Raw genomic sequence first — 25865 nt, 5'->3', positions numbered from 1 at the left:
ACAGTCTAAGAAGTTAAATTGTAGAACCTTGTTGAGTGGAGAAAAGGGAGAGGAAATGCCTTCCTCTGTCTTCAAAAGGGTTCAAAAAGCCTGATCTGCTTTCTTCAGGGTCTGAAAAGCCTGCAATTCTGGCTGTACCCCACTTAAGCTGCATAAACCTTACCAGCCAAAACAAGGGTCCTGTTAACTCCTGACCTCTCCAAGCCTTAGAGTTGCATAATCATAGAACTCTGGGGCAGGTTTATCATCCTCGTGCTACTGACAGCCCTGTGCATGGCAGGATGTTTAGCAGCGCCCTCGGCCTCCAGCCACTAGATGCCAGCAGCAGTGCCCCCTCCCCAGCTGCAACAACCAAAAATGACTCCAGACATTGTCAAATGTCCCCTGGAGGCAGAAGCACCAGCTGAGAACCACTGTGCCAGAGGAGCAGCAGGGATCAGCTGCTCTAATCTCATCAGATGTGAAGAAACTATGGCCAATGACAGTGTTCCCAGCCTGAGGTCAGGGCTTTTCCTCCTAAACAGGGCTGCTGTGTAAAAGCCAAATCTTCCTTGTTGCCTGAGCACCATGCTAAGGAACTGAGTTTCATAACTCTGGTGTCTAGAATGACAACACCTCTTGGAGCCTCTGGAACAAAGGAGCCTCATGGTCCTACCCGCGAATCACAGCAGCTCCTGGGCAGTGCCCCAGTGAGTTTCTCATCCGCAAAATCCTAGGGAACCCCCAAATGAAAGCCAGGGGAACCCACAAATTCCCTGGTAGCATTATAAAACACACTGTAACTACAGATTTCTCCTGTTCGATCCAATTTCCAGCCACAGAAATTGAGAATCTTAAAGCCAAAATTAAGATATGTTAACTGAATTCCACTAACAGACTGGGTGGGATGTTGCTTGCTAGCTCCTGGTTAGTGAGAATCTAGCTGTCTCTCTGCTCCTGGAATATTGTGTGTCTCTTAGTCCATTGGCTCAGAAGGTCTCATTGCAGTAGTCTTCAATTTGCTAAAAAGTGATGGTTTCTAGGAAAAGAAATTGCTGGAAACAGTATTACCTCTCCTAGCACTAATGTAAGTCACACTGCAAAACCAGGCACTACACTAAAAAAACTAAATTCATCCTGTTCAGCCTAGAGAGATTAGAAATTGGAGGAAATTCAGAAAACATGAGCCCCCAGGACCAATAAACCATATTTAGAACCATCTGAATGTATTTTATATTTACAGGAATTGTATTTATGATAAGAATTTGAATGTCTTCTTTGCCCTGCCCTCCCCCTTATTCATAAAGATTAAATGACATCATTTAGCTAAAGTAAAGAATGCCCTAAAAAGAACTAATAGGCCAAGTTGTTTCTACCGTTTAGGAAAGGGAAAAAAAAAAAAAAAAAGGCAAAACCAAACCAAACCTAACAAACCCTGTTTTTTTCTCCTTCACAAAAATAACAGAAGGAAAGCTGCTACTGTAATCAGCAGTGATTGCAGGCATTTCCTGTATTTTTATATCAAGCTGGTTGTTTTTTTTCCATTACATACCCAGTGAACTCCATTTAGGTCAAGACTAGAGAAAAACAGGACCAATTATGCCTCCAAACCCACAAATCTGCCTACTTAACGCTGCTAATTTTCTTGTGTTGACTCCATGGGTCCAAGGAGCTAGTGAAACGAAAATCTCATTCACTCTCCTCCTCCAGTCCTATCCCAGGTAGTTTCTAGCATCCCAAGAAGCATCCATCCCAGGCTGGGATTCGATCAGGTTGTTAAAATCAGAGGGTCTTGGGTCAAAAATCTGCTTTCTCAGAAGTTCCCGGGCTCCCTGGGGCCCATGTTCCAGGCCTACCTTTGGACAGGTCAATGCCTGAACCTCCAGGTCCATCACTCTTGTCCATCACTAGGATCTTCATTTTTATGTTTTATCGTCAAGAAGGGCAAGAAGGTCTTCTTCCACATGCCTCACCTTGCACCTCTTTGGCTTTAAGTCAATTTCTCCCTGATTTGTCTTCTCTGGTTACAAGATCGCATTAGGAGCTTCTGTAGTGAAGTCAGTTATAATGCAGTAATAATTAAACCACCTCATCGCCATTTTTCTTTTTTGTTACTTCAAGGCATTCCATGAATGGGATACTCTACTGTGTCTCTGCCTCCCCCTGCCTAATTTTAATATCTTGCTTATAATACCATACACACACTGGGTTTTGCAGTCAACACAGTGTTTTCATAGCTGCCAGTATCTATTCTCTCTTTCAAATCTTCTGAAAAGCTGCGAAAACCTTCTTTACCAACTTGAGATCACTGTAAAAAGGTGACAAGCTCTTTGGCCAACCTTGGGCACTCTCTCTTTCCCCACCCTGTCCCACAACTCCCCAAGGGCTCACTCTCCTTTGTTTGTGGAATTTCAGGTAAGTTTTCTTCCTGGCAATGCCTCTCAGGCCCAGGTTAAACAAATTACTTCATCGTCTTAAGTGACGAGGCCACAGAGGAGTCTTTCCCGTTGACAATTCCACTAAAGTGTCCTAAGTTGGTTTTTCAAGATATTTCCCCCTAAGCTGTACCTATAAAGTTACTTGACTCTCTGACAGTTTATTCTTCAATTGTCTGTGCTACTTAGCACTTTTTCTTATTGTTCATATTAATTCCATTATCTGATGCAATAGTCAATTTCATAGACTATTAGAGCTGGGATGGACCTTCGAGGTAAATAAAGGCCATTCTGGAATAGTTTTATGGGATTAAGGATTAGAAATGTTTTCCTAGCCTTTCTGCAGTTACCTCAGACAACCCCACGCTTCAAGTACAATTGTACTTTCAAGTCAAAACCTGACATATTCAGAATCAACCTTGAAACCAATCGACTAATATTTAGTGATTACCTACCATGTACTTGGCTCCACATTAAGGTATTATAAGGGAATATAATAACAATAAACAATTACTAAGCCTTTCCTATGTGTTTTTCAAGCATTACCTCATTTAATAGTCACAACAATCATACGTTATCCCAGGATTTAAATGAGGACATTGAAGGTCAGAAGGGAAGAAGAACTGGCCAGCATGCAGAGCCAGGATCCCATCACCCCAGGTGTGTCTGGCCCACAGGTGTGTAATCACCCAGCCATGCTGCTGCATGTCGGGTTCCCTGGAGGTTATTGTGGAAAGGACTGAGGCTGCTGCCTCTGCCCACTTGCTTCCTGGACCATATGTAGAATGTCTTTCAGAATCCATCATTTCACAGCCACTCAGAGAAATCAGGGCTTTTCCATCATAGGCACACATTATTTTTGGTACAAAACGATGTTCAGAAACCAGATTTATCTCCAAAGCAGGATGATTAGACACAAAAGAGGCTATTCAAAGTAAAATCTAGAGAGGAGTACAAAAATATTCAAAGGAAAAGCCGTATTTTTGCCCTGAGAATAAAGTCTCCCAGGAGCACTCTTGTAAAGGAGATGATAATACTCATTTGGATGTGTAAACTCTGCTGTGTTTGCTTAAAAAAAAAAGTCAGTCTATTTCCTTATGGCAGAATTGAGAAACTCCCAGCCCCTGAAGTCCTCACATGTTTTCTGGAAGAGCTAATTTGGCAGGGTTCTATAGCCCTTTTGGATAGTCCATTGTTGGTTTTTGTTTTTGTTTTTTTTTCTCACTTTCCTTCAAACATTAAATTGGGTTCTTAGCTAATAAAGATAAAATCCTTTGTTTCATGTTCCTTCTTCTATGAAATTTGACCTATAATTTTCTTTACTGATGGCTTCCTTTTAAGCAACAGCAAGAAAAACCACCACAAAATTCTTTAGATTCTCCAAGCAAAAGGTCTTTCTGCTACCCATGGTTTCGTTTTCCCCTCTCCAAATCTAACTACCGAAGTATGTCCTCTTTTTGCTACTCTTTCTCCTTCCTCTAATTTCACTGTAGGATGTTTGTGTTTATTAAATTATTATTTGTGATGGTTAAATTATTGTTGCTGGCCAACCACAGGGCAGAGTGGGGACAAACGCATGGACCATAAATTGGCTAGTAGGCACGTGAAGGCTGTGGTTTTAGGATCGTTATCAGCACAGACCAAATCCCATCAATTAAATGGCTCACATGGTTTCTTTTCTGTTATATTAATTCGTTTGTTTTACTTTTTAGATGCCATATATAAGTGATAACACAAAGTATTTGTCCTTCTCTGTCTGACTTACTTCACTAAGTATAATACCCTCCAGGTCCATCCATGTGGTTGCCAATGGCAGAATTTCATTATTTTCTATAGCTGAGTAGTATTCCATTGTATACATATACCCCATCTTCTTTATCCTTTCATCTGTTGATGGACACTTAGGTTGCTTCCATATCTTGGCTATGGTAGATAATGCTGCTATGAATATGGGGGTGCATATATCTTTTCGAATGACTGTTTTTGTGTTCTTCCACTGGTTTCTGCTAAGGGTAAATGGAGGTGGGGGGTGGGAGGAACACCATCAGAATACCCCAGCCTTCTTATTTCATAATTGTTCCAAGGTGTCAACAGCACTGGGTCACCAGCAGCTCACCAATCTCCTTTCACATTTTTCATCATCATCTTATTTTATTTGAAACTAGGATGAAAGCATACAGGCAACAGTTACTGAATTGCTTATCACTCTGGATGTTTTAGATTAGAATCCAAGACTTTTCCTGTAGGTTGTAGCTGCCAAGCAGTTCATATCCATGTGCATACACTGTTCTCTGAGAAGTTCTAAAAGGCAACTCTCATTTGACATTCTCCATCTGCAGGAATGTGCCCACCTGCCAAACAGGGATATCCTCCCTGAAGTAGGCTTACCTCATATACAGCCCAATGCTGGGCACCTTGGAGGACCCAAGAGGAGGAGAGGTCATGTTCCCAGACCCCCAAGGGCTAACAATTTAAATTGGGAGACAAGACTAACAAAAGTGAAACATTTTGAGACTGAGCAAGCACTACGTCCCTACCCACAGTCTGAAATCCCATAAGCCACTGTACAAATAAATACTCATTCATCTTTTGGGGAACTCTCACCCCAATCCCCCTGCCCCTGCAATATTATAAAGCAAGTTCGCTCTTTCTGCAACTTTAAGCCTTTGGTTCCTAATAGTAAGGAATTTTGTTTGTCTTATATTGAAAAGAAAAGCAAAGATGAAAACTTATATGCAAAGATTAAAGAAAAGAAGGCAAACGATGGGAAAACTCTCTCTGAGCTGCATTCCCCAGCGTACCCTCTGTAATGGGGTACTAATTACAGAGGGGTAAAGGAGCCTGTGCCTGATTCCAAGACGGTTCTAAATATAACTCTGTATCTTGCTTCCATCAAAAACACTGATTTATAATTCAGACAAACACACAAATAGAACCCAGTAGCTTTGAAGCAAGCACTGATGCACATATAGATAGCTCCCAAATCTGGCTTCATGCCTGCAAAGATATATCTCTCATTGATGGCTGGTACCATGTTGTATGCCTTTGACAATAAAGGGTCCCCACTGGAGAACTCCATGACATCTGCAGGAAAGTGGGGCTTCTGGATTCCTTACACCCCTCAGCTTATTCTTCTAGCCATGTGCTTAGCAGCTCAAGTCTCTGGACAAGACACACTGGGTGGACGTTTTTCACTGGGTTTGCGGTCTAATGATATGTGTTATTTCTTTGTGCAAAAAATAAGTTAGGTTTTCAGACTCTCACAAACAGCACATACCTCCACTGCCTCACAGAAACCTGGAAAGGATGGGAAACAAGAGTCTAAAAACAGACCTGTCAATGGAAGCTTACAAGGTTGGGGGCGAAAGTCCAAGGTGACTCACTCAGCTTGAAAACTTTGTTCTGCTTTGGGTAGTTGACAGCTTGTGAAATAATACGCCCCTGACCCCTTACCAAGTATTGATATAACCTTACAGTGCTTAGGACTGAGGCTTGAGTTCCACTGTGGTCCAGGTGGGACACGGCATGGAGAAATTCTCCAGGGGTGTCATTCATGTAGAGGCCGACCCAGGACAGACTGGAAGCTTTGTGGAACTGTCGCTGACTTTCCTCAGCAGCCCAGCCCAATGGGACAGGATTTCCTGGGATCTTCTAGAACATACAGTCTTGGAAAAAGGGATTCCCGAATATATATTATTGAGGCCTGAAATCCTTTTTCTCCAAATCCTGCCCTTTTCTTGGTTTGGGTAATCCAGATAATTGCTCTAATTCACCCTGTTGTTTTTTTTTAAACTCACATCAGTACATCACAAAATTCTCACTGAATCATAAAGCACAGCAAAGTATCTCTCTTGAGGTTAAGAATTTCAGATCCTTCTAGAAGCCTTGGGCTCTGGAAGGGCACTACTGTTTCCAGCCATGTTGGCCAGGCGATGCCCGGCCTCTGGGAAAGCTGCAGCCTTGACTCAGAAAAACCATGAACAAAGTCCCCCGACCACACAAAACTAGACAGACACAGAAATTTCCTCTAGGCGGGACTAGCTCTGCCCATGTTCAGTTTGATGCTGTCCAACACACCGCTACCACCATGAAACAGAGCCAAGCACTATAGGATCCTTCTGTCACTGTGCATCTCCTGCTCATCTGGGTCCAGAGGCCCAGCCTGGTGTTGTTCAGACACTAAAAATGTGTCCGGGGAGTGAAGAGACAGGGCGGTGGGTGATCCATTCCTGTTAAACCCAAACTGCAGATTCAGGAAACAAAATTAAGAAAGCAAAGGAAAATGAATAAGTAGCGTTATCTAGAATATTCTTGAGGAGAAAACTGCCTAGATGAAGCACAGTCACCCACCTGGTGTCCCCACAACAGCCAGGACCAACGAATACACAGCCGGCGTTCCATCAGGATGCACTGCCTTACGATGGATGTGAGAAGGGTGGCTGCCGTCATGTTGCCCCTGCTGTGCTCGCATCCATCGGGAACCTCTTTTTGCCTTAAAGCTGAGCCTCTCCAGGGCTTAGAGGGAACCTCCTATGTGAGGCATGCTAGGAAGGAGCCCCACCCCCTTTCCCCACTGCCAAATCTACCTGGAGAGATTGGTCCCTATGGTTCAAGGCATTTCCCCTGCTAATGTTTAAGTTCTTCTATGCACTCATCAGGTCCTGCCTAGAGTTTCCAGCTCAAAAAGGGATACTGAGGCACAGTAAGCATCTTATGTAGAGAAAGAGATAGGATGACAACTGATAATAATAATAGCTATGATTTGGGCGCCTGCTATGTCCTGACCACATTCTGTAAGGAAGGTATTAATATATACATTTTACAAGTAAGGAAACTGAGACTTAGAGAGGTTAAGAAATTTCTCAAGGTCATGCATCTGTAAGTGATGAATCTGGGATTCAAATACGGGGCTGTCTGACCTCAGAGTTCTGTGTTTGACTGTGGACTACAGAACAAACAGGCCAAGAGAACATATTTGCAGTGAGTGACCACAAAAAACCTCAGTGCAGAACCATATGCCTATGCATTTAGGGCAATTATTCTCAACTGTGATGCAGTGATGGAACTGGGGTGTCTAGGTCAGCTGTGAGGTCCACAGAGTAACTGGGTAGGACTAATATAGTAATTATGGTAATGGTTAATATCTAGTGCTCACTGCCATACCAAATACTGCACCAAGTACTTTGATGCACAGCCCTATTTAAGCTCTACAACCTCCTTATGGGGGGCGGGGTACCATGACCATGGTTCATAGATTCTAGAACACACTTTTTAAAAAATTGTTTTTACATTTTAACAATTTTGAAGTTAAGATGCATCTTACAATTACAACTGGCAATTTTTTTTTTTTTTTAGTAAGAAAGCAACAGAAAAAGTGGGGGAGAGGAAACAAAGAACAAATACAATGAGTAAAAAGTAGTTACAAAAATAGTAGATATCGATCCAACTCTATCAATAATCACTTTACATGTGAATGCTCTAAATACACCAATTAAAAGACAGAGATTGTCAGAGTGGATTAAGAAACAAACAGGGCTTCCCTGATGGCGCAGTGGTTAAGAATCCGCCTGCCAATGAAGGGGACACGGGTTCGAGCCCTGGTCTGGGAAGATCCCACATGCCGCGGAGCAACTAAGCCCGTGTGCCACAACTACCGAGCCTGTGTTCTAGAGCCCGAGAGCCACAACTACTGAAGGCTGCACGCCTACAGCCCCTGCTCCACAACGAGAGGAGCCACCGCAAGGAGAAGCCCGCGCACCACAACAAAGAGTAGCCTCTACTCAATGCAACTAGAGAAAGCCCACGTGCAGCAACGAAGACCCAACACAGCCAAAAAAAAAAAAAAAAAAACCAAGACCCAACTATATTTTGTCTATAAGAAACACACATTAAATAATAAAGATTTAGATAGATTAAAAGTAAAAGGATGGAGAAAGAAATACCAAGCTGACACTAATCAAAAGAAAGCTGGACTCCCTATATTAACTTCAGACAAAGCAGACTTCACGGTAAGGAAAATTATCAGGAATAAGATACATTACATAATGATGAAGGGGTCAATTCTTCAAGATGACCTAAAAATCCTAAACAGGTATGTACCGAACAAGAGAGTGTCTAAATACAGGCAAAAACTGATAGAACTCAAAACCACAATTAGATATACATCACATCCACTTGGATATATAATCAAAAAGGACAGACAATAACAAGTGTTGGTGAAGATGTGGAGTAACTGGAACCTTCATAGGTTGCTGGTGGGAATGTAAAATGATGCAGTCACTTTGGAAAGTAGCTTGACAGTTCTTCAAATAGTTAAACCATCTGACCCAGCAATTCTACTCCTAGGTACATAAACGAAAGCGTATGTCCACTCAAAGACTTGTACAGTAATATTAATAGCAGCAGGTGGACAATCCAAAGGCCCATCAACTGATGAGTGAATAAACAAAATGTGGTATACCCATACGACAAAACATTATTCAGCCATGAAAAGGAATGTGAAGCATTGATAAATGCTACGATATGGATGAATCTTGAAAACATGCTAAGTAAAAGAAGCCAGTTACAAGACACCACATGTTGTATAATTCTATGCATATGTAATGTCCAGAATAGACAAATCTATAGAGAAAGTAGATAAGTGGTTGCCTAGGGCTGGGAGTGAGGGTGGGGGAGGACTGGGGGATGATGGTTAAAAGAAATAGAGTTTCTTTTTGGAGAGATGAAAATATTTTGGTGATAACTGCACAACTGTGTGAATATACTAAAAGCCACTGATTTGTACACTTTCAGCGGATGAACTGTATGGTATGTGAATTAAATTGGAATAAAACTGTTAGAAAAAAGACGATTGAACTGAAAGGAGAAATGCACAAATGCCCTTTTTCAGTGATATATCAAACAGGCAGAAAACCAAGAAGGGTATAGTTGACCCGAACAGCACTGCCCAAATTAATCTATAGATTTCATTTTACAGTGGTGTACTGGTAAATATTTAACAATAGTTTTCCAGGGGAAACAAACTTTGATCTGTAGCATTTGCTGAGTTCCATGGTACAAATACTCCCACCATGGCTGACATCAACCTACCAACAAAATGTCACTGACTATGGAGCTGGGAAGAGACGTGCATAGCTTTCCCCCTTTGGTGCCAGCTCACAGATCAGATTGCTAAATTTTCAGGAGCTTTGTGAGCTGATTGTGAAACATGGGTAGCTTGAAATTCCCCCCCCCCCCCGAGGGAATATTTACACCATGGAAATCAGCTACAAACCAGGTGCTTCTGTTTGTTTATTTGGAGTCAGTTTATCAGCCCACACTATCAAAAAACACCAGAGCCCCCACCAGTGGTTCTGTCTGCATCATCAGGAGACTGAATGACCTTGGACAAGTCATACCACCTCCCTAATTTATTCATCTATAAAAGATGGCGTTGGAGTAGCTGACCCCCAAGTTTACTCACACCTCTAAAATTCTATTAAATAGTAGGCCCTTCTTCCACAATTCCCACATATAACACAACCTAACAGCACAACAGTGTGCAGTCACATGACTTCGGACAGTCATTCCATGGCCCCTCAGGATGCGGTCTGTGGTCTCCCCTCAAGCCTCACTGCTCACCAAGCCTCCCTTTGTGCTTTGAGATCCAGGCATGTAGAAATTCTTTAGACCCACAGACCCCTTTGGCATCCCACTTACCCAAGCCTTCACACATCCTGATCTCACTCCTTGGTACTCTCCCCCATGACCTCTTCCTCTGGCCAACTCTTACTTACCCCATTGGGCCTCTTTGGGAGAGGTCAATTCCCCCAGAAAGCCTTCCTTGATTTTCCCCATCCAGCTGAGGTATCTGTGCTATGTAGTTCCCTGGCACCCTATCCTTTCCCTATCACCATCCTTATTAGTTTTTTATTGTTATTGTTCATTTTATTGCCTGGCATCCCCACCCAAACTTAAGTGCCAAGAGGGCAGAGAGTGTGTGTCTCTTCCTTTTCATGGTATCTCCAAGGCCTACACCTGATACACCAAGGAGGCTTAACAGTCATTGCTGACTGAATAAATGAGCATCTGCTTAAACACACAGCTCTCTGAACAACAGAGCGGTACTCTTCAAGAAATGGTACAAACCCAAACTGAAATCCCTTTTGGACGGATGCTTTTGCATTAGCAGATCTCCCACAATGGAGGGAGTTTCATCTGAGAGATTTCCTACTTCAGAGAAGGTTCTGAATCCTGGGGAGTGAGATTCTCAATCTTGATGGGACCACGACTTTCTAAGCAAACAGCCCTGCTCCTCAGACAGGAACTCTTGCCCATATGGTGGGTTATGGCCCTTGGAGGAAGCTCTGCTCACTACAGGGATAAACACTTAACTTGGCAGCATCAGACCCTTGAGAAACCATTTGTTTTGATTAAGAGGGGGGACTGTGGATACACTGGAGAGGGGGATCCACAGATGGTGATCTGACATTCAGAGCGCAGAGCATGGGACCACCTGCCAACGAAGTCTCATGTTCCAGGACCTCTAAACTCTCCAGAAGGCACCAGGCAGTTAAATACAGTTACCTCTGGAGCCTCACTGAAGTCATTTGCAGATGCTATTTTTTGAGATTCATTTTCAGAGTCTGTTCAAGGGATTCCCAGACCAACAACCTTAGGCTCACAGAGCCAGATCCTCCAATGCAGCCGTCATGTACAGAGCCGAGGTCCAGAGAGGAGAAGTAATTTGCCTGAGGTCACCCAACTGAGGCAAAGCTTTATCAGAGTTCTGGCCTGATTCCTGGCCCCACGTTCTTTCTACTGCAGCACTTCATCAGCCAGACACTGTGAAGAATAAAAAGACCATGGAATGGGGCAGTGCGCACAGAAAGGAAGCCCAGGAAAATGTGGGTCCAGCAGGAAGTCCATTAGAAAGCGCATCCCTGTGGCCAAATATATTTAGAAAGTCCCCCTACCTCCCTGGAGGTGTTTTGCTTGATCCATTTGAGTAGGTTGGCCATGAACTCAAGGGCGATTGGATTCAACCTTAAGTTCAGCATAACCCGCAGAAGCTCTACAAGATCATTCAACCAAGAAACAGTTGTCAGTACAATGTGAGAAATGCTAGAATATAATGGAGTAGATGCAGCGTTAACGGGAGGAAGAAAGGACCAACTTTGCTTGAAAGGGCCAGGGGAAAATGAACTGAAGCTGAATCTTAAAGGATGGGAAAAAGTTAGAAAAAATAAAAAGTGAAAAAGAAGGTCTGGTATTCTAGGAAAATGTACAGTATTCCTAGGCAAAGAGAGGAGTCGACGTTGGGATCTGGGTGATAAATGCACAGTGTGTGTGGCTGTGTTGATGAGGACACCTTCCAGGGAGGAGCCCGGTGGGAGAAGCACTTGGGAAGGCAGGGTGGGTGGGAAGAGACCTGTGTGCAAAACCTGGAGAAGTTAGTGAGAGGGTCAGCTTGGGGATGGCTTCAGGTAAGAGTCTGGACAATATCCTGAGACAACATGGAGTCACTGCAGACTTCTGAGCAAGGAAGTGCCCCAACTCCTTATTTTATGATAGTTAATCTGTAGGTATGGTGGGAGAAGAGACCCAGAAGCAAGGAGAGAGAAGGTGGCAACAACCACCAGGATTAATCCATCAGCCTCTTACCACATGACCAAAGAGAGAAACAAAGCTAATTAACTGTGGCCCCTAATGCTTCCATGGGCTGAGGCGCGCCCCCAACAGCCTGAGTCATCTTGGACTCAGCCAGGGCTGAGACCGCGGGATTCACTCAGACGTTCACACAGACTCTGCTTACCACGTGGCAAAGCCGCCCACTGTTTGCTAAAACAGTTGCCATTTTTTGCAGTTCAATCATTAGCCAAAGGCATTGCAGAAACAAAATCATAAGACGAAGCCCAGGAGAATTCAGGCTCTACTGTTGAATACATTGCAGTAATACATGTTCCAAGATGTCTACTGTCTACAGAACACTGCATGGTCATAAAAGCTACATATACCGAATTCTGCTTCATAAGACAGGCCCCAAGTCCTCAAACTAGCCTTCGTTTGGGAGACTCTAGCCTGACAAGGTGTTTTCATCAGTTTGCCAGCTAGCAAGATACATTCATGGTAAACTTTTCGCGATGGACAAAGTGAACCTGACCAACTGTCTGCTCAGCCACTTGTGAAATAGAATAATGATGACAATAGCAGCAGCGAGCATTCAGTGAGTGTTTACTCTGTATCTGACACAATCGTAATGATTTTACACATATTAACATGTATTTGATTCTCACAATCTCTCTTTGAGGGAGGTAGTTTTACAGATGAAGAAACTGAGGGTTAGAGAAGTAAGTCCCTTGCCGAAGATCACATATCTAATAAGCAGTGGAGACAGAGTTTGAGCCAGGAGTCCTTACCCACTACAATGTGTTCTCAGCTCTGTGGTAGGTATAATGAGAGACACAAAAGTAGATGACAGGGTCCCTGATCATTTTCTCTCTGAACACACACTATTAGCTGAAACACTCAGACACATTTAATCAGGAATTTCCCTCTGGTTCCAAACTTCCTGTTTGCTCTGAGCCTCCAATGTCAACGGAGTCAGCATTCTACTTCTGATCTGGTCGGCAATAACATGGCTTCCTCAGAAGAATATAAACTTGGCTTTCATCCCAACCAGCTCAGGCTCTGCTCTCTCTTCCCCTCCCCTTTATCATGTCACAACGACTTCACCCTACACTGTCATTGGCAGGTGACACTGCATGAAAGGAGTTTGGGGTGAACATGGTCTCACCTAAGTAAACCTAGACCCACAAAAAAGTGACTACCCCTGAAACCCCACGATTACACTTAGTATTCCTTTATCAGGAGACAAGCCCTTCAATTATACAACATGGTAGAGGGACCAAATGACTCTCATTACCAAAATGCACATTTTTGAAGTCAGCTTTTTTGCTGAAGGTGGTCATGTAGGGACTGGGGGACGGGGTTGGGGGGTGGAGTGGGAGCTCATGAAGATGGCAGATCTCCGTCAAGGGGGCCGAGGCACAGAAGTCAGACTCCGCAGATTTCCTATGCAAGCACACCCGCCGGCTGTTCCAGCCCATTGGACACAGTTAGGTGCATTTCTCAGTACTCTCTTACCCTGCCTCAGGGTCCCTGCGTGCTCACAGTATTGGAATAACGCCAAAGAGAGGCTCCCTTCCCCGGAATACTGCCTGACCCTGAGATCTAGGCCCTGCCCTAGACAGGCCCTTGACCTGCATGGAGACAGAGCCTCACATGTCCACCACCCTGCTCCCCACAAACAGGGTGTCATCGTTCCTGGGGTGTCTGCACCTCCCCACACCTCGCTGTGCCCCAAACAACTTATAGAGTCCTTTTATGTCCATTAGCTTATTTAAAGCTTTCAATTTATGACAAGGCTGCAGGCCTGGCCATCTTATTTTGATTTGATATTTATTATCAGCTCCATTTTACAGATGAGGAAACTGTGGCTCAGAGAGATTAGGTTGTTTGCCCAGGGCTACACGGTTAGTAAGTGGCAATGTTGGGACTGCAACGTGCGTTCTCTATATTAGTTTGCTAGTGTTGCTATAGCCAAGTACCATACTCTGGGTGACTTAAGCAACAGAAATGTATTTCTCACAGTTCTGGAGGCTAGAAGTCCCAGATGGAGGATTGGTTTCTTCTGAGATTTCTCTTTGGCCTGTAAATGGGTTTTCTCCTGGTGTCTTCATGGTCTCCCTCTGTGCATGTCTGTGTCCTAATCTCCTCGTCTTATTAAGACACTGGTCATATTGGATTAGGGATCACCCATGTGACCTTATTTTACCTCTTACCTCTTTAAAGGGCCTATCTCCAAATACAGCCACATTCTGAGGCACTAGGAGTTAGGACTTCAACATACGAATTTGGAGGGGACAGAATTCAGCCCATAACATCCTCTGACTCCAAAACCCTCCTCCCACTCATTCATCCAACCAATATTTATGGAGCTTCCTAGGTGCCAAGAATTGCGCTCGGCACTTCAGCAAATGTTTTCTCATGTATTTTTCCACACAGTCCAGGGAGCTTTGCATTCTAATTCCCATGGTACAGTGAGGGAACTACACTTCAAACAGTTTAAGTATTCTGCCCAGGAAAACACAATAAAGATGAGACAGACACTGGATTCAGCCCCAGTTCCCCGACTCCAAATTCAGCACCGTGTCTCCAGCATACAACTTTGCTTCCCACGCAAGACCGCAGCTGGCAGCAACGGGACAGGGTGACCTGACAGTGGCGGCAGTGGGGTGGGATCTGGCAGGATCTCCTTCTTTGGAAATACCGTAACTCCCATGGATAATAGCTGTATCTACCGCACAGGGCTGTTGCGTGATGATTAAATGAGTTAATGGGTGCAAAGTGCTCAGAATAGAGTCTGGCTGGTAACGAAGGCTAAATGAGTATCTTGCTATCGTCGCTGCTGTTGCTGCTACTGCTGTGGTGGTTATTATTTTTGTTATTGTTATGATTATTATTATTATTGACTTCTAGATATAAAATTATTGACTTCTCAAATACCTACAAATTATTTTTCTCTCCGTCCCAAAATTACACACAAAGTCCTAAACACACAAAGATGGGGGTGAACAAGAGAAGAAAGAACAATGATGTAATTTTGGAAGCTGGAAAGCAGAGGGGTGAGTGGGACATGACTCACGAGACCTGAGAAAGAGCTGAATCCTGAACCAGCAATGGGGAAAGTCAAGAATGATCAAATTTACGCTGTAGAATCTCCCACTTCCTGCTCTAACAAAGCTCAGGAATTTGCAGTAACCGTTACCTCTGGAGATGAGGATGATGTAGAAAGAGATAAAGTGAAGAGATCTGGTTGAAAAGCAATTATAAACTCACATTCTCTTCTTACTCTGCACAGCCCCTTCTCTACCTCAGAGATTTATTCTCTGCAGGGGAGAAACAGAAGGTCTCCGGGACCAGGGTGGAACAGGGGAGAGGGCAGGCACCAGCGTATAGAACTAAAAATAGGGCAATTGGATGGATATATGTATTCTGGGAGCTGGGCCTTCAACCCTCTTCTTTCATTTGGCTCACCTGGCTGCCAAGCCCTGTCTCTTCAGACAGGACTCTGGAAAAGTCTTCCCAGGGTAATCTGAGGACTCCAAGAGAAAAACTCTAAAAATATTGATAGTCAGAAGTTCCCCAAATAAGCGGCCCATAGGATGATTCATTGTAATGATGCTCAAGTTGACTACTCCAATATCTGAATGATACTTACAGAAAGAGAAGAGAAGAGAAGAAATCACTAAAGAAATTAGACATTTCCCAGAACTGAAGGACATGGTTTTCTAAATTAAAAAGGTTTATCTAAGGCCCAGTGCAATGGATGAAAATGGGTCTACACCACATCATTAACATGTAATTAACAAGCTTCCAGAAAAAAGAAATAGGTCCATACGAAGGATCAAGAACAAAATAGTTTTGGACTTCTTAATAGCAACCCTGGGAGTTGGAAGGCAGTGGAACAATACCTTCACATTTTGAGTGAAAATGGTTTTCAATCTAGAATTCTATACTTAGCCAAACTCTTTATCAAGTTTGAGAGTACAATCAAGATGGTTTTAGATATAAAAGGAAGGTCTCAAAAATTTACTTTCCATACTCTTTCTCAGAAGGTACATCACCACATCAAGAAAGTGTATCAGGAAAGAGGAGACGTGATATAAGAGAGGAGCTCTCACATGGAAGAGGCAAAGACGCCTGGACAACAGTGAAGGGAGATCCCAGGGTGACAACTCTGCAGCAGGCACTGAGGACAACCGTTCAGACTGGAGCAGTTTAGAAGGCACTGGTAGAAATTTATCCAAGAATATTGATAGAATGCCTATTGCACCTAGCCACCCTGAAGGGAGATGTGGACAATCTGGAGAGCATCTGTGTTATCTCCAGGGAAAACAAACAGAGAAAATGTATAGGAAAGGAAAAGTAATTATAGCTTATCAAGTGGCTTAGTTCCAAATAGTATTTCACAGTCATAATAATGTATACAATGTACATTCATTTAACAAAAACTACAGTAAAGTCTGTTGAGAAGATGGGAGGTTTGGAAGGCTAGGTGGATGTGATGGGGTGGTGAGTAGGTAGTAGGTGGGGAAGAGAACTAAATTCTCACTTCCATATGGAAAGTCACTAGATAATGTCTAAAATAAAATTTAAAAAATAACATTAAAACATGTTATTTAGTACAATGAGGTATCACCTCACACTGGTCAGAATGGCCATCATTAAAAAGTCTACAAATAACAACTGCTGGAGAGGGTGTGGAGAAAAGGGAACCCTCCTACACTGTTGGTAGGAATATAAACTGGTGCAGCCACCATGGAAAACAATACAGAGGTTCGTTAAAAAACTAAAAATAGAGTTGCCATATGATCCACCAATCTCACTCCTGGGCATATATCCAGAGAAAGCTCTAATTTGAAAAGATACATGCATCCTAATGTTCAAAGCAGCACTATTTACAATAGCCAAGACATGGAAGCAACCGAAATGTCCATCGACGGATGAATGGATAAAGAGGATGTGGTATATATATCAATGGAATACTACTCAGCCATAAAAAATGAAATGATGCCATTTGCAGCAATATGGATGGACCTAGAAATTATCATACTAAGAGAAGTAAGCCAGACAGAGAAAGACAAATGTCATATGATATCACTTATATGTGGAATCTAAACTATGATACAAATGAACTTATTTACAAAACAGATACAGACTCACAGACATAGAAAACCAATTTATGGTTACCAAAGAGCGAATGGGATGAAGGAGGGATAAATTAGGAGTTTGGGATTAGCAGACACAAACTATTATATTTAAAATAGATAAACAACAAGGTCCTACTGTACAGCATAGGGAAATATATTCAATATCCTATAACAAACCATAATGGGAAATATGAAAAAAATATATATATGTATAATTGAATCACTTTGCTGTACACCAGAAACTAACACAACACTGGAAATCAACTATACTTCAATTAAAACAAAAACAAAAACAAAAAGAAACATGTTATTTTGAAATACAAAGGTCCATATCAGAAGTGTCAGCTAAAAGAATTCTAAGTGGTTGTCTCTGTGGAAGGGGAAATTGGTGGGGAGGAAGGGCAGAAAATGGCTTCTCATTTCTTTAAGCACTGTGTAGAGCTGTTTGAATCTTTATCTATGTGGATATCTTGGATTAAAATAACATCTAAGCTTTATAACACCTCACTGCATAAACTCGAGTGAGATACTGCCCGATTTTGGTTTCCAAGTTCCACATCTATAAAATGGAGTTGGACTAGACAGCCTCTGAGGGCCTCCTTGATCTAACATTCACACTGAGATTCCTGCCACGGGAACTGGTGTCATCTCATTACACACTCAGCCCCTAGGTCCTTAGGAGCTTTACAGTAAAGTATCATTTTCTACAATGGGTGGGGGAATGCTGATGGCTGAGAACAGCGCTCTGTGGGAACAAAGATCCCCACGTGATTTTCTAAGGGCCAGGTCCTAAGAAGACTGAGAAGGAAAGTGGAAGGGATCACGCCAATTCCTCCTCCTCCCCTGCTATGTATGAGCATTAGCTACATCGGAAATGTATTGAAAGAAGATGAGACTCTGAACAGTAGATTTTCCAGTTATTAACACAGCCTTTAACCAGAGACCTTCATCAACTCAGGAAACGCCTAACTGCCTGTGGCAGGAAAGCTTTCCAGGGATCAAGGCAGGCTATCATTCCCCAGACCAGGCACACAATCCCCTTAGACCACCAGGAAGGCAAGACTACGGCGCACATCACAACTCTGTATGCATTTCCCAGGGAGGCTGGGCTCGGAGAGCACAGCCAGAGACCTCTGTACGTCTTCAGCTCTTTCTAGGGAAATCCCTTCCAAGTCCCTCCTTTTGGGCTTTGTCCCCCAGCCCTGGAGAGGACCAGACATTTCAGACTCAGGCTTATCTGAGTCTAAATGAAATCTTTGCTCCCTGCTCTTAATTCTTAATTGACTTTTTATAAACATTATCATCAACAAGGAAAGCCTGGGGCTTCCCTGGTGGCGCAGTGGTTGAGAATCTGCCTGCCAATGCAGGGGACACGGGTTCGAGCCCTGGTCTGGGAAGATCCCACATGCCGCAGAGCAACTGGGCCCGTGAGCCACAATTGCTGAGCCTGCGCGTCTGGAGCCTATGCTCCGCAACGAGAGGCCACGATAGTGGGAGGCCCGCGCACCGCGATGAAGAGTGGCCCCCACTTGCCGCGACTAGAGAAAGCCCTCGCACAGAAATGAAGACCCAACACAGCCATAAATAAATAAATAAATTAATTAAGAAAAATAAAAAAAAAAAAAAAACAAAAAAAAAAACAAGGAAAGCCTTTTCTAAGCACCTCTAGAGTACAGAGTGATCTAGATGGGGCCAAAGCAGAAATGCCCTTCTCTCTCTTCCTGTCCCCTTATTGCCCCTCAGTTCTGGCACCAGACACATAACAGGCACCCAGGGCGGACTGACTTTTGGGGGGTGATGATGATGGCTCATTAAAGATTGAAAATCTTGGAGAATTAAAGGAGCAGGAGAGCTTTAAAACTTACAACTTCCTCTCCTGCTGGTTAAAGGCCAAATTTTAGTGCTTTAAGTGAGGAATGTTAATCATCAATCATACTTGACATAAATAAAACACCTTGTCATTCCCCACTTGTTTTTATATCCCTCACCTCTACCTGTACAGTCCAACTAGCCATGGTCACTCTCAACTACTTTAGAAAGGAGACAAGGCAGGTACTATCCGAACCCCACAGGGAAGCCAGTCATGAAGAGGGTCAGTCATTTGCTCAAGATTTCTTGAAGGATTCTCTAGCAGCTGTTCAACTGTTTTGTCCTGGGTACCTATGAGGTCGGGGAAGAGAAAACTGACTTTACCTTTCTTTGCTGTTTAAATTTTGATTTTTTCCTATGACTACTACTTCTATAATTTAAAAAAAGGAATTCAATTTTATAAAAATGAAGGAAGGAATTCATTCTTCTAGTGTTAAGACACTTGGCCAGAGTGGCAGAAGCCATGTTCTTTACCACCCTCTGCCGCAGTACGTGTGACTGTGAAAGAAGAAGATGCATTCCTGTCTGCCAAGCCTCTGGTTCTCCTCCCAGGGAACCCCCGCTGCCCTCTGTGTATGAGGTGGATCCCACAGTCTCTCTTCCATGTCCCATGGTCACAGGAGCATCGTCTGAGACTCAGCTGCTGTACTGAGCAGCTCAGAGGAAAACAGACAAGCTCTGAGCATGATGTAGAGTAGGAGAAAGTTTCCTGAATCAACTTTTGGAAGAAAGTCCACCCCTGAAAACCTCCCCCTGTCATGGTACGTGTGAGTGCGCAAGGGAGGGGAAGAGATTTTTAAAAGCCATAGTTAGGAAGCGTGGACACACAGTAAGCTAACGCCCGCTCCCACTGAAGCACACAGAGGATTCTCAGGAATGCTGGGCAGGGGACACAGAGACAGTGCCCTGTGCCGCCCATGGGGGGAACCTGACCAGAGAGGGCCCAGAGGAAAGGGAGCCTGTCAGCCTGGGCTCGACTTCAAGTGTGAGCCCCCAGTCAGGGAAACGACTTCTTCCCTTAGTTCCTGAACCCTGGCCAATTAGCTGCTAATTAGTTTGTGTATAAATTCCAGCAGGAAAGCTGGAAAATTCTATCTCAACTTCAGCAGTGAGGTTCCTCCTGCAAAATTTGGTCTTGCCAATCTCCCAGATAAACCCCTGTACCACCCAAAATATGGTCTCCACCTGGGCTTCGGAACAGCCAGAGGTGAATATGCGGAGACACATACCATATAGCCCGTGTGCTGGCAGCTTCAAACAAAGCAGCATGGGAAAGAGAGATCACATGGTTCTCATTCATCTATGAATTGGGAGAGATAAAGGAAGGGGGACTGTTCAGGGTCAAAAAAAAAAAAAACAAAAAAACTGTGTGCGTGTGTGTTGCAGATGCTTCCGACACAGACTTTCAAAAGTGCACATGTATGAGGTAGCAACCCACTAGATGGGAAGGCTCTGGAGCATTAGAGACTAGAACAAGTATTTAGTGAACACCTACTACAAGCAGGGTACCATCCTAGGCCAGCCAGGTAAGCACACTTGCATGGAGTTCTCAATCACAGAATAGGTATCTTAGTGAAAATACAAGGTTGGCAAAGGGAACCAGCCTGATCCAGAGAGATGCTGTCACTCAGGGAAGGCGTGACCCCCACGGCAGGCTGGGTGGTCAGGGGAGGCCTCCCAGAGCCGGGGAATCTGACACAGTTCTGAGGGCAGAACGGAATTTTTCTAGACCCGTGGTCCCCAAATCACCTGAGGAATGTTTTAAGAAAGTACAGATTCCTGAACCCCATACCAGACCTACTGAATCAAAGGCTCTAGGAATGGTACCCTGGAATTGCTATTCTTTTTAAAAAAAATTATGATTATGATGACAAATTCAAAACATACAAAAAAGCAGACAGAATAGTGAACCCCCGTGTACCCATCACCCAGATTCAGCGATCACCAACTCATGGCCACTCTTTCCTCACCTATATCCTTGTCTAGTCCCCTTGTCCAGTATTCTGGAATCTACCTAGTTTTTAAACCAGGGACTCTAAGGCAGTCAGACCATAGATGTGACCTGGAAGCCACTCACTGATCAAGACACAGATTAGGAGCAAGGGAATTCCAGGGACAGTGGAGACAAAGACTAGGAGAAATGAAAGAGAAGGGTATTTGGGGGAGAATGGCCTAATTTGGAGGGCCTGGAGGGTGGGATACACGGTTGGGGGAAGGGGGATAAGGATCAAAAGATCGTTGGGGGCCACGAGGGCCCTGTCAGCATGCATGGTGTCTTTGTAAGAAACACAAAAAGACATCTCCTCTGGGTAGAAAAAGCACCCCTTTCTGTGCTTTATCTTATGAGGGTTGAAGGATGCTAAGAAGGGGACCCTGTGAAGATCAGCCTGTGCTTTGAAAGAACACTGGGCAGCGATGAAGAGGGAGGTGGACAGAGAGAAGGGCAGAAAACCGAGAGGCAGTGAGTGAGTTAAGTCAAGAAATTCTTGCAAACTAGCCAGGGAAGAAGGAAGAAGGCCTTGGAGGTTGTCTTGAAAGAGAGAGATCTTGTGCGGGGTTCTGGAGAGAGTGATATGGAAATCATGGGCACACAGGTGTCATTTGGAGGCATGCAAATGCTGAAATTGCTCAGGAGGAGTATTTGGGGATGAAGGCCGTGGGAAAAACCAGCATTTAGAAGATGGGGGTGGAGGGGAGAAGGACAGGCCAGGTGATAGAGAGATTGAAGAGAAATGGTCAAGGAGATGGGAAGGAGAGAAAGAGAGGGGGCATGTATGGCTCACAGAAGTCAATAGAACAAAAGTGTTCAAAGGTGTGATGAGAGGGAAGCATTCAAAGAGGGAAGTAGAAAGGAGAAGAAACCAGACATGTAAGAAAAAGTCAAGTTTTGGAGTACCTGGAATGACTAGTAAAGAGTGTGGACTTGGACGTGATGAGCCCCATGACAAGTGTCATGATGTGTAGCACGAGCTTGCTGATCAGTTACACTTCCCAAGTCTGTCACTTACGGCCTGGGGCAAATTATTTAAGGGAAGTCTCTGAATCCCTGCTGGTAAACTGTGGATGATTATACCCACTCTAATAGGGAGGGGATGGGGATGATATATCAAAGAATGACAATTCTTCTTGTCACTGGCACCTATCAGTGCGCTCACTGCCTTGTAGTATGGGTCATCTTTTCACATATCTAACCCCAGTATCTCTAACTAGCCTGCAGCCAGTTTTGGGGGCAGAGATTAGGGTTTTAAACTAATTGAAGCCAATGGTCGTTTGTTGACCATTTACTATGTGCAAGATAAGAAGAGGATGTAAAATAAGAAGATCGAAGGGTTAAAAAGAAGCAGCCATGGCCCTAGAGGAGAGGGTGTGACTTAGTGAAGGACCCACATGGATGCCTGACCCTAACACAAGGTGAAGAGCGGCAGGTGCAGCAATTAGTTTCAACTTGCAATTCATTCCCAAATTGCAAATAAAGTGTGGTGGATGGAGAGACTTGCTCTGGTTGGTGGGACCAGGCTTCGAGCTGGCAGGCAGTATTGCATGAGGCTTCTGGGCTGGACAGAAGATGTGGAGAGGAGGGCAGAAAAATGAGGAAGTTGGGAATTGGCAGGTGAGTTTGAGGAAAGCTAAGAACCTTGGTAGGTTCAAAACAAGAGATCATGGGAAGTGAGGGGAGAAAGGTGTTCTGGGCTGTAGTAGACGTAACCTAAGGTGACCCCCAAGGTGTCACACTCTGGTATTATCTCATACCTCCTCCCCTTGTATACGGTGGCGAAACTGTGACTTACCTCCAACCAAAACAATGTGGAAAAGGGATGTGATATCACTAATGAGATTATATGACATTAGAGGGCAAGGGCCAACGGATTTGCATGTATAATTAAAGTCCCTAAGTCATTTGACTTTGAGTTAAACAAAAGAGAGATTAGCCTGGCTGCGCCCAATCTAATCAAATGATCTGTTTCAAAGAGGGTCCAGGTCTCCCTGAAGTTAGAGACTCAAAGCAGGAAAGACTTTCTCTCCTGCTGGCCTTGAGGAAGCCACGTGAATGCTCCAGCTGCAAGGAAATGAATTCTGCCCGCAACCATGTAAGCCTGGAAGAGGAGCCCAAACTTCAGATAAGAATGCAGCCTGGCTGACACCTTGATCACAGCAGAGAAACCCAGGTGTGCCTTGCCTGGACTCCTGCCCCTGGAAACTGTGAGATAATCAATGGGTGTTGTTTTAAGCCACTGCGTTTGTGGTATTTGTTATGCAGTAACAGGAAACAAATACATAGACTCCTGTCGTGGAGGGCCAGGAAAGCAGGCTAAAAAGTATGGGCTTTGTTATGCAGGCCATAGGGAGCCACTGACTATTTTTGAGCAGAGGGACTTTAGGAAGCTGGTGAGGGTTGGTCAGAACCCCTTGGAGAACATTTAGTCAGGGCATTGCTCCCGGGAGCAGGTCAGTGAAGTTCTGGTGAGGGATTAGTTCTGGGTTGAACCAAGCCAGCTATTCTACACAATTTAAAAAAAAAAAGGAGGAAGCAAAATCTGAGTAAAGAAATTGACAGTCATTGAAAAAACCTTAAGGAACTTTAGTGTCCTTGTTGCTAATTATAAATATTTACTCCTCCCAGAATTCCTGACCTCACAGAAGAGCCTGCGTAGTCTCGCTCTCTTACTGGAAAATTTTTTTGTGTGTGTGTTCGTTCTATGTTTTCTTGGAAGGGGGACAAGGCAGTAATAAGGGACTGGATGATCTGTAGAGAGTCACTTCCTGTTGGATATTGTCTAGTTCCCCTCCCCTCCTCCCCCCAAGATCATAAACCCTGAGACCCGCAAGGAACTCCTCCTTCTCCGATTCTATCTACTGGAGACAACTAAGCCAAACAAACTCAGGAAGTGGCAAGAGGTTGGGAAGGGGAGGAAGTTCATGGCACAGAAGGAAAAAGTAAAGAGAATGCCCTGATGTTCAAGGAAGAGGGTAGGGGGTGGGGCAGAGAGAAACGAAGGTCACCCCAAGGTTACTCGGCACCGAGCCTTTAAAATGTTGTGCTTAAGCTTTCAATCAAAACTGGCACAAACAGTGGGTCAGATCTCCTGGGGCCATTCAAATATTAACATTCACAGTGATAAACAGCCCCCAAAAAAGCCCTCTGTAAGCAAATTGGAACAAACAACTAATCTAAAGCAGGTTGCTAAGAGACCAGTGGGGCGGGAGCCAAGTCAGTCCAAGCATCCAGAAAACTCTTTATTTTTTCGCTTTTGGGGAAGAGAGGAGGAGAGGAGAGGTACCTGTAGATGACTCCATGTTGGTGGAGGAACATGAGGGCTGACGTAACCTCTGCAGCATAGAACCGGGAACGAGGCTCGTCGAATTTTCGGGACCGCTGAATCTGGAACATGAGGTCTCCACCATTTACATACTCCATGACGAAAAAGAGGCGGTCCTGAAAGGAGAGGAGGAAATGCCATTTAGCGAATTCCACTGCAGCTGCCCACACAGGCCAGCAAGCGTACTGTGAGTCCAAAGTAACAGAACCGGGACTCAAGAACCCTAGTAGCACATGTTCCGGAGAGAAGACAAAGGAGTTAGGGTACGAAGTGTTATTCTAAAATCTTTCTGTCTTACTTTCATAGGCGTCAGCTTGGTCTAGTGGGAGAAGCCCAAAATTGACAGAAAGGAGATCTGGGTCTCTGTCTAATTTCTGTTATGACCTTGAAGTGTGACCTTGGACAAGTCTCTGTCCCTTTGCAGGCTCCAGTTACCTTGGTATGTGTGGTGGGTTATATCATGGCCCCTCCCGCAAAGGTATCCATGTCCTAATCCCTTAATGTGTGAATGTTACTTTAGATGGTAAAAAAGGACTTTACAGTTGTGATTAAGTTAAGGACCTTGAGTTGAGGAGATTATTTTGGATCACCAGAGTGGGTCTTAAATGCAGTCACAAATGTCCTTATTTTGGATCACCAGGGTGGGCCCTAAATGCAGTCACAGATGTCCTTATAAGAGGGAGGCAGAGGCGATTTGAGAAGGGAGGAGAAAGCAACGTGACCAGGGAGGTGGAGATTAGAGTGATGCGGCCACGAGCCAAGGAAGGCGGTGCCAACAGAAGCTGGAAGAGGCAGGGAAGGATCTCTCCTAGAGTCTCTGGAGGGAGCATGGCCTGGCCAACACTTTGACTTCAGCCCAGGGACACTGGTCTCAGATGTCTGGCCTCCAGAACTGTGAGAGAACAGATTTCTATTATTTTAAACCACTAAGTTTGTGGTGATTTGCTACGGCAGTCCTAGGAAACTAATACAAAGCAACATGGACTAATGAGACAGTGAGAGCCCCTCCCATGAGGGCCACGTCTCACTCTGGAGGATGCTCCTTTTGGGATTCCCACCCTGGCGTGCTTCCTATGGATTCTGTCCTCAAGAATGGCCAAACCACAGTCATACCTCATTAGGGGTGGTGCTTTCGCATCTGCCCACCATTACGAGGTGGGAAGAAGATGCACTGAAATTCACTTTTGCACAGTTTCTTGCCTACAGTTTGCAGAGCCCGTAGAGTGTGGGGTGCTGTGCTAGACAGAAGGCAAAGAGTTATAAACCATCACTGTCCTGAGGCAGCAGTGGTGGGGGGTGGGGGGTTAAGATTCAGGGGCAGAGATGGGAAATGGGTAGAATGATGAAAACAAAATAGGAGCAGAGTGCCCTAAAGACACTGGGTGCTGAAAGGATTAGGAGAAAGGGGAGCTCTCTGAAGTGGGGGGGGGGGTCCATGGAGGATTCTAGAAGGAGCTAGGCCCTCCCTTAGAGGAGGAGGAGGTGCGGGAGGCATCAACAAATACCAGAAC

At 44.3% G+C, this 25865-nt stretch overlaps 1 protein-coding gene across 2 annotated transcripts in view; it reads right to left on the bottom strand.

The window, feature by feature from the left end:
- Window positions 1-25865, bottom strand: part of PRKCE (protein kinase C epsilon) — a 507341-nt gene that overhangs the window by 60105 nt on the left and 421371 nt on the right. For both annotated transcript variants that reach the window (XM_068564561.1, XM_068564560.1), the window contains one exon: window positions 24316-24470. In XM_068564561.1, the coding sequence (XP_068420662.1) occupies window positions 24316-24470 (155 nt within the window). The remainder of the gene's footprint in view (window positions 1-24315; window positions 24471-25865) is intronic.

This window comes from Eschrichtius robustus, chromosome 15, assembly GCF_028021215.1.
Source record: "Eschrichtius robustus isolate mEscRob2 chromosome 15, mEscRob2.pri, whole genome shotgun sequence".
NCBI classification, from domain to species: Eukaryota; Metazoa; Chordata; class Mammalia; order Artiodactyla; family Eschrichtiidae; genus Eschrichtius; species Eschrichtius robustus.
The sequence above is the reverse complement of the archived record's forward strand: the minus strand, read 5'-3'. Positions and strand labels throughout refer to the sequence as shown.